Here is a 9,228-nt window from a genome sequence, read left to right on the forward strand (position 1 = left end):
GTTATAGTTAGACATTGACATAAAAATAATCGATATTTCTATAATATTTTAAATTTTAAAATAGCCAAATTACAAAAGAATATTAATTAAATATGGACTTATTTCTTAATATTAATACCTTTACTCATTTAAAAAGCGTGAAATATTTATTTGATAATTAAAATTTTTTAATTATCTATTTAAATTTTTAGAAATATTTCATCTATACACATATATTATTATTCTAATTTTGAATATTTTTATTGACATTGAAATTTAAAATTTTGAGTAATACTCCCATATATAATATATAATAATTTCTTTTGAGTTCAAAAGGTATAAAATAACTTACGACAACAGTAATTGATTTAATTTCCAGTACTATGGAATCATTTTTATGTTTATTTGAGGGCAGCTAAATTAAAAGGACTCAAGGTATAGATTACTACATTCTCATTTATAATTATTATACTCTTTAAATGAAACTTAGAAAATTAAAAAATTTAAAGGTAATTTTACACACTAACATAAATTTAATATCATTTTTAAAAATATTATAATTTTTCATTCTTTTAAATATAGTATAAATTTGACCTTTTTCTTAAAGTAATCTGAATTTGATTAGAAATAATATTATTGTGTAAATATAAACTTTTTGCTATATATTATTTTATGCCATTTATATGATAACCTCAAATTTAAATGCTTATTTAATTTTATTATACTTTAGATGATTTTTTTTTCGCACTTTTCTTTCGCACACAATTAATGTCTAGAATCCTTGACTAAGGCACTTTAAAAAAAATGGCAAAACAGGCCATTTGCAAGTTATAAATAAAAACACGTTTTTTTTTTTTTTAATGTAAAGTGCTTCTTTGTGCTCAATAAAATTTAAATCAATCTTGGCTGTATTTTTTTTCTATCCGATGCTAGTTTGAGTTTTTGGACTCTTGATACTATATTAATATTCATAGACTTCCATCTTAAAATCAATTGGTAAGATCATGACTCTTTTCACTATACTTTTTCAACCATATACTCATAGTCATTTGGTTTTGAGATAGAACTATTTCAATAACAATATTAATATGGGATAAGAGTAGTCCAAAAGTTGAAACTAAATATCTGATCCAAAAATAAGTTCCGACCAAGACAATGAACCAAAAATAGGCACCAATGAAACTACTCTCATTTGTAATTGGTTTTAAGATAGAACTCATAAATATTAATACGCTCGAAATGATATCCTAAATACTTTTGTCAAGCTCTTGCGGGATGGTAATTGAGTATTATTATAATTAAAACACAACTTTTATTAAAACATAACCTTCTGCATTATTCTAAAGGCTAATCAAAAGCATAAACATGGTCATTATTCTCTCCAAAATGGGCAGCTTAGAATGTAATTTGTGACCTTCAAATTACAATAAGAGAGCTCCCACACGAAACACTTATTCATTTATATTGAGATACTGTTGGGAATTCCTCTCCCAGTGAGTCCCTCAGTACTCGATGGAACAAGCAAAGTGTAAGGCATATTAACAGGCCCAGCTCGATTCTTCAAGTTCACATCTTGATTCCTTCGCATAATTCTATCCTCAATTTCAAACAGCTCTTTCCCAAATTTCTCAAAGGCTTCAATTGCAGTTTTGTCCGATGTCCACTCAATGCTGGCTCTTTGCCCGAGATAGACCTCGTCAGAAGCGTGCTTCGACAATATTTCAATTATCGAGAGGCCAAGAAGAGCCACTATTTGCGAGCTGATTGTTCTTAGAAAGGCCTTTTCAGGGTTTGATTCAACTTCTTTGTACTCTGCAGTGCCTACTTCTGGCATGAATCTTCTGCTTGTGGTTGGTCTGTTGGGAACGTAGCCTCCATAAGGGTATTGCCCAAAATTGACTGCTGCGTGAAGGGCTGAAGAAATCCATATGATTATGGTGCATGATTCGATTAACTCTGAAAAAGTTTGCATTTTGGGCCACCATGGCTCGTCTTTCTTGTCTGCATGACCTTTTTCTCTGAGTTCTTTCCACCAAGATTGGAGCTCGACATCATTTCGAATTGCGTCGTCGTCTTTGTAGTAGAGAGAGCAGTAATCTGTGACCCATGTTTTGATGGCTGACCAAATCTCGAGCCCATCAACAGCAAAGGGGTAATCGTCTATTAGAAGTCGAACTCCATGGGGAGAGCTTGAGTCCTCAATTGCTACTCCTCTAGACAAATGCCAAAAGACAAAGAAAGTTAATATATTTATGATATATTAGGAAAACACTTAGGCCAGTTTTTCAAACTATTATGTGATCTAAACACTAAAAATTTTAAAAACAACATCTTTTACGTTTTCAGTGTTTTGAAATTTTGAATTTTAAACGTTAAGATGTAGAATTACAGCAATAAATTAGATAAATTTTTTTATATATATGTGTTATAAACTCATTTAATTTTTGTTAACACTAAAAAATGTAAAAATGTAATATATTATAGAATATATATGTTGCAAATAATAATTATACAAAATTTATGACATATATGATAATAATCAATTAATACTATTTTAGATTTAATTAAATATTTCATTGGTAACTACCACTAGTTTACCAATATACAACTAAACACATTGAACAATTTTTTAAACAGATATTCAATTTTCAAATCGGCTACCAAATACATATTTGAAAACACTGAAAACAACTCTATTTTCATTAAATCCTTTGTTTTCAGATTTCTGTTTTTGGATCATCAACAAAAAAAAAAAAGGTAAGGGCCTTTTTATTGATAATGAGTTGTAACTTTTTCAATTGTGGTCAGCATAGAAATGATAGATAGATGAGAAACTTATCTCTTAATGAGATTAGTAGGGAGTGCTTCATCGGGGAATTTCCATTCCTTGTATATGTAAGAGGACAGCTCCATAGCATACTTCGATTGAAAATGAGTCGATTCAATAAGACCATCAGCGTTGATCAAAACTTGCCTTGCAGATGCATTTATAAACATGGTGTCTTTGTAATGAGGAACAAGTAATTTATGGATCGGATGAAGTACACTCAATTGTCGATGGGTTGCAATAACAAAAGGCTCCAGTACTGCATGAGTGTGTAACCTGTAGTTTCAATATAATGTGTTAGGATTTGGTTTTGGACAACGGTATCCTTGTACTCCAAGTTTCTCTACAGTTTTATTATATCGTCAACTTCATTGTTTTTGGTTTCATCCAAAAGACCTATGTCGATGGAGATAATTGTCATTTTTTATAATTTCATAGAAGAAAACGAGAATTGTTTTAAAGGATTTTTACCAGTGACTGTTAAGTCGATGATACCCACTATCATTAACAGCTACATAAGCTTTGGCCAGTTGCCAAATGGTGCTCTCAACTCCTCCTTCAGCAGGAAAGTAAAGTTTGCTAATGGCACCATGTTCATCTCCTTGAGGGTGTGGCAAGCTCAACTCAATAGCCAATGGCTTCAAAGTACTATCATCTCTCAAAAACAGGAGTGTTCTTGTGGCATATGTTTTTGTAGATGTTGAATTTATTCTCCTAAGATATGGCATCAGTGCATCATGATGATCCAATATGTAGAGCTTATTTTGCTTGATTGCCTATCCAACCCAATTATTTTTTGTTATTAATTTTCATGAGAAATCATAAGAAAAGTAATTAAAATTTTGAAATTTAATTCAGATCCTCTAAATCACCTCATCGACTGTGAGTCCGTCTAAACCATGTTTTATTTGTCCTTCAGTCATTGTACTGTTTTGATTCCCATAAACATGAGGTTCCAGATTGCTCAGTGGTGGAAAAATCTATAAATGTAATTAAAATTTAATATTAAAACTTAGAAAAGAAATACTATTAGAGACAATTGATAATAGGCTAAGTTAAGATTACTTCGAGACGACGAATGATTAAAGGATTGACTCCCGCTAACATTTCTCTTGCAAATTCTTCATCTCTCTTCCACCCTAACTTGTTATCTGCTCCAAGTTATTATATACCATCAATAGAATTGTATGAGTAATTATTAAGAATACCATAAATCATTTTATTATATATTCTCAACATTTCAAAATTCATAACTTAACCTATAAGCTTGAATATTAATTATTTGATGAGATGGATACAAAATAAGATTTCATATGTACCTTTGATAACTTGGGGAGTTGGATATTTGAGGAATGTTTCACCATCACTCCTTAGAAATGCTTTGAAGAGGGGTGGGGCGAGGTCCTCAGTGAGGTTCTTAAAAACATTCAATGGAATGGGAAACCCTCGTTCAAAGAGATCGTCTATTTCTTTGAATTTGTCAAATTCTCCTGGGGTTAAATCAAATATAGATTCAAGTCCTGGTTGGATAGATGTAGAAACTGCCTTCAATGTATTCCCAAGGAAATCCGCCATCTTCAGGTGCCCAAAATTTTCGTCTCTCGGTACGTAAATATTCAAGCTCATCACCTTTGACAATCTACTCTCGTACTTGTGATCTATAAAAAGATGAATGCAATTTATAAATTACTATAGATTCTAACGTCTGACTTGTGGGGAAAATATATTATGTCTTAATGAATTATGCTATACTCAGATTGACACATACAATTGCAATTAATAAATTACTATTTGAAAACTTGAAATATGTGTATTAAAAGGAAAAAAAAATTTAAGTGTTTACGGTTAAGCAGGTATCTTTCTACTTACCACCATTAAAATAAAACGACAGTTGCATATTATATTTTATCTCTCTTCCTTTATGCATTATCTCTTTTTAGCTAGTTGTGAATGTCTAGCTAGTTGTGAATGTCTTAATGTTCGTAAGTACGAGATATCTACTTATCTATAAGTACTTAAATATTATTCTTAAAGAAACAAATCTTACCTTTTCTGGCCGATGGTCTTCCTGTCCTCCCTCTACGAGGGTAAGGGTACTGGTCACTCCCTCCAAGAATAGGACGAACAAGGTTAGGACCACCACTTGGATCACAAAGGTCGTTGTAAACATCATAGTCATAAATTCTATCCCATTCTTTCCGCTCTCCTGTTCCATCTCCTCTGAGGTTCAACAACTCCTCCTCTCTATACTTACGAAGTGAATCCGGTGTATCGATCGGAAGGCATGTCTACATATGAATAGTTCCATTAGAAACAAATAAATCTTGAGGAGAGACAGAGAGGGGGAAGAAATTAAGTTACATGGTTGGCAAAGAAAATGCGATCTTTCTTGTATCTTCGAGAAGGGTAAACCCATGAGTTGCAGTCAAAATGGACCCTTCCAAAGCCAGGAACATCCTCCAGAGTTACAGACTTGAGGAAGAACTCACTGGTGTGCCCATTTTTTATGAAGAAAGCTCCTGGAAATCCAAAGTTCTCTTCCCAATCAAAGTTCACTTGAAACACAGACTCTCCGGCGAACAACGGCGGAATTGAAGTCAGCCACCTCTCCAGAAACGCCCGCTGTCCAACTTTCCCTCGCGAGTCGTTGGCTGTTAATTACATGATAATCATGAAAACAACATTCATAACTCATTGTTTACAAACGGAGAGAAGAGAGAGATGGAGAGGAAAAATGATAGGATAGATCAGATTCGTTCATCGTTTCCAATCATTATTATCGTTGTTATTCGATCGACCCAAAAGTTTAAGGAAAAAAAAATTTGACAAAAGTAGAAATTCGGACATATAACCTCCTTTTCTAGTACCATAATAAATTATCAATAGAGGATAAGGTATAAAAAAATTTAATATCTTAATTCCTTAGTGTGTACTTGAAAATTTATAGGAAGCTCAACAAGCAACCATCAATATTAGATGGAGAAAAAATAACATGATAGGACCATGACCTCCAATGCTACCTTAAATCACCAAAAACTTGAAAATTTTGGGATCAATAATGATTCTAAGAGTTATCATCAAAACACCGATAGGATTTATAAGGTGATTTTGCAAACAAAGTCTCAAATTTCTTCATGAGTATATAACATAGGACAATTATCTCCATTGTACGACACCTTTTGGATAGCAAAAACGAAGTTGTGATAGCTGTGTTTAAAGCGGACAATATAATACCATTATGGAATTATGGAGATACTCGGAATAATACTTGAGATATCGTTGTTCAAAACAACCATATTAAACAAAAATCATTAGAAATGGAGAAGAGAGAGATGTTACAAGCGTGAGTGGCACTGATGAGTTGCAAGGAAACGCCGCCGCCCAAGAGCTCAGTGAAGCCATCAAGAAGCGTGGAATGGAATTCGGTAAAGTCCAAAACATTGCTTCTCATAAGAACCACTGTCCCTTTGATCTTCTTCCCGCCGATATTGGTGACACGCCCTAAAATGTTGCCGCCGGCATTGATGACGGAGCCGGCGAGGTCGCCGGTAGTGTTCACGGCGCTCTCTATGATATTCTTCCCAATCCCAAACATTTTCTCTCTCACCTCTCTTTGAAAAACTAGTAAAGAAGTGGGTTGAAAAGGAGGAATTTGGTATGGTATTTATAGGTAAAAAAAAGTTTGTTATCCAATTTTTTTTTTTATAACTAAAAAAGGGAAGTACAAAATATAAATTTTTTTTAAAAGGATAATAATATTTAAAATAAAAATAGATTCTCAGTAACTCAAAATATAATTAATACATGTGGACACTCACACGTCAAGCCTCACTATTCACATTTCCACAAATGCTTCATCTTTTGTTTTTTATTACACGGTACCTGTCTTGGAATTTTATTTATTTATTTATATTTTGGAAAAGGCGAAAATATTTCTCTCTTATACAAGTCAGGACCGACTTAAGGCATAGGCGAGTGAGGCAATACCCCAATCCTATAAGGCCTCATATTTTTCATATATTAGTATATATAATATAATATTGTTATCTATTTAATTTAGTTTTTACTTATAAATGTACTTTGGAATATAAAATAATATATTTTCCATGGATTTTGTTCTTATAATATTGAAAATACAAACTAATAATAAATATAATTCTTCTGAAAAAAATCTAATCTGTCATATAAATTTCTCTAGATTTTAATTTTTGAGGAAGAAAATGGGACTAAAGCCCATCAAACTAAGAAAAAATGATATAAGACGAAAAAATTACAAGACGAGGCATGAATACCTCAATACATACTCAATCAATAGAGAAAAAGAGACTATTGGGTGGCTCTCTACAAATATGTAAACTTAAAGGAAGAAACATTGTTTGATTAACAAGTAAATATGCACGAAAATTTGGTTCACCATAAATTTGTCACACTCCATCCTAAAAAAGGATGATCTCAATATTTAAAATCATAGAAAAAAGAACTCTCAACTCTAATTTTAACTTGACACCTTCAAAATTTGTACTTTTATATTTTTCTGTAGGTTTAAAACTTTTCAAACTCCAATTAAAAAAGAAAAACATTAACATGACCCTTCAATATATTCACAATTAAAATTTTTAAATTCTTTTTAAGAAAAAAAGAGTTTTCCATAAATATATTCAGTAGGTTATACTAATTTTAACTTAATTCTGTTAATCCAAATTGTTAGAATAGAAACCAAAGGTTCAAAGTTTATTATTTTAAGTTTTTTTTTTCATTTCTTTTACTTGTTTGAAAATGTATTTGATATTGTTGAATACTTTTATAAAATATAAAAACTTATTGAATCTAAAAAAAATGTGCTACAAAAATGGATTGAATATCAAAAAATGTTATCAATAAATTTTTTTAGTAGAAGTAAAAGTAATAAAAATGATAAAATAATAGAAGAAATAATAGGTATAGATAAATCAAAACATAAACAAAAACGGTGGATAATGAAGAATCTAATCAAATAAATTTCAACTGAAAAAAATAGTCAGATTAAGTCTCCGTTTCAAAATTTTACCTAAGATCACATATCATCTCGAGACGCCCTGATACAAGTTGGTGTATAGTGGTGGTTTATAATAGATATAGATTATTATTTTTATTGTAAATTTGATTTAGAAGTAGAATTTATTAAGATGGTATCAAAATCTAAATCGTTCAAATGAGACTATCACAAGAGCTACAATCTTGAGAGTTCTACTGCGATATATTTTATATTACACAATATTTTATATTACAGAATATTATAAAGGAGAGAGCATCTCTAACGTGACGGTCACGTCGAAAAGGACGTTGATGTTTGTATGTCGCCTGCAAATATGGAAAAAGGGTTTGCATTTGTCAATTCATTATCTTCAGCACTAATTATGCAAGACAAATATATTTTAACAATATACTTCTCAAAAAATATATTTTCAGAATATTACTGGCTAACAAGAGGTTTAATTATTTAGAAAATTTCATCCATTTAAACTTAAGGCGCTGTTTTACTTGGTAGAAACTGAAATGGACATGAATCGAAATAGAAATATTATTCATTTGATGCTATTTATCAAAAATTTGTTGGAATCGGAATGAATAATGTTGTTTATTAAAACTATCTGGAATCGAACTAGTATATCTTTTTTTCTTTCTAATTAATTACAAATGCATTGTTGTGTTAGTATTTTTTAATTACATAAATAATTTGTTTTATTACTATATTATTGGTAGTAAATATTTTTTATTGTAACATAATATTTAATATTAATAATAATGAATAAATAAATAATTTATTTAATATTTATTTATAGTTAACATGTATATGTATCATATATGCCCTCGTCATTAAGGTTGGGGTAATTTTCAACATAATTAATTTTTAGTTATTATTAAGATTTTTTAAAGAATTATTAACTAATATAAAACTATTCCTTGAAACAAACTAAAAAAACTCAAGCGAACATATCGTAGTAGTAATTAACATATATCTCTAACGATGAGTTATGAGTTCGATCCTACACCCTTAGATGTTGTATTAAAAAAATGTTGACTTTAAAAAAATAATAATCACATGTTTTTATTTGATTTTTTTCTCCCAAAGATAGAAACTTTGATTTTTTTTCTCCCAAAAAATAACGTTGATGTTTTTGTTTTGACTTTTGATTCGTTGCTTTTTTTTTTTTTAAAGAAACTTACATATGTGGTAAATTGTTCATTTTCGGAGCATGCATATGTTTTTATGTAAAGGATTATGGAACATATTTAAGAATACATGATATTTTGGTTTATTTTAGATTTTATATTTTAAAAATGTCAAATATAGTCTACTTATACTCTCAATTTTTGTTTATTTTAGTCTAGATATTGGCAAGATTTCAACACAACTTCTATATACAATGAAAACCCTCTAA

At 30.4% G+C, this 9,228-nt stretch overlaps 1 protein-coding gene across 1 annotated transcript; it reads right to left on the reverse strand.

Annotated features, from left to right (window-relative positions):
- Positions 1–1,252: 1,252 nt before the first annotated feature.
- On the reverse strand, positions 1,253–6,441 carry LOC111018861 (linoleate 9S-lipoxygenase 6). Its single transcript, XM_088127713.1, has 9 exons — positions 6,146–6,441; positions 5,168–5,457; positions 4,854–5,094; positions 4,126–4,464; positions 3,872–3,957; positions 3,679–3,786; positions 3,278–3,582; positions 2,818–3,082; positions 1,253–2,191 (listed from the first exon to the last, which is right to left on the reverse strand). The coding sequence occupies exons 1-9, from the start codon at positions 6,399–6,401 to the stop codon at positions 1,439–1,441; spliced, it is 2,643 nt and encodes an 880-aa protein (XP_087983839.1). The 5' UTR covers positions 6,402–6,441; the 3' UTR covers positions 1,253–1,438.
- Positions 6,442–9,228: the final 2,787 nt, after the last annotated feature.

The sequence above is a fragment of the Momordica charantia genome (assembly GCF_013281855.1).
Source record: "Momordica charantia cultivar OHB3-1 chromosome 8 unlocalized genomic scaffold, Mcharantia_2.0 BLBB01000008.1, whole genome shotgun sequence".
NCBI lineage: Eukaryota > Viridiplantae > Streptophyta > Magnoliopsida > Cucurbitales > Cucurbitaceae > Momordica > Momordica charantia.

Bases quoted from the DNA above. Each gene is read 5' to 3' on its own strand.
- LOC111018861 (XM_088127713.1), bottom strand. From the start codon at position 6,401: ATGTTTGGGATTGGGAAGAATATCATAGAGAGCGCCGTGAACACTACC. The intron at 3,787-3,871 runs GTAATCTTAACT...TTACATTTATAG, and splicing joins TAATCATTCGTCGTCTCGAA to ATTTTTCCACCACTGAGCAA. The intron at 2,192-2,817 runs TAAGTTTCTCAT...CATTTGTCTAGA, and splicing joins CTACTAATCTCATTAAGAGA to GGAGTAGCAATTGAGGACTC.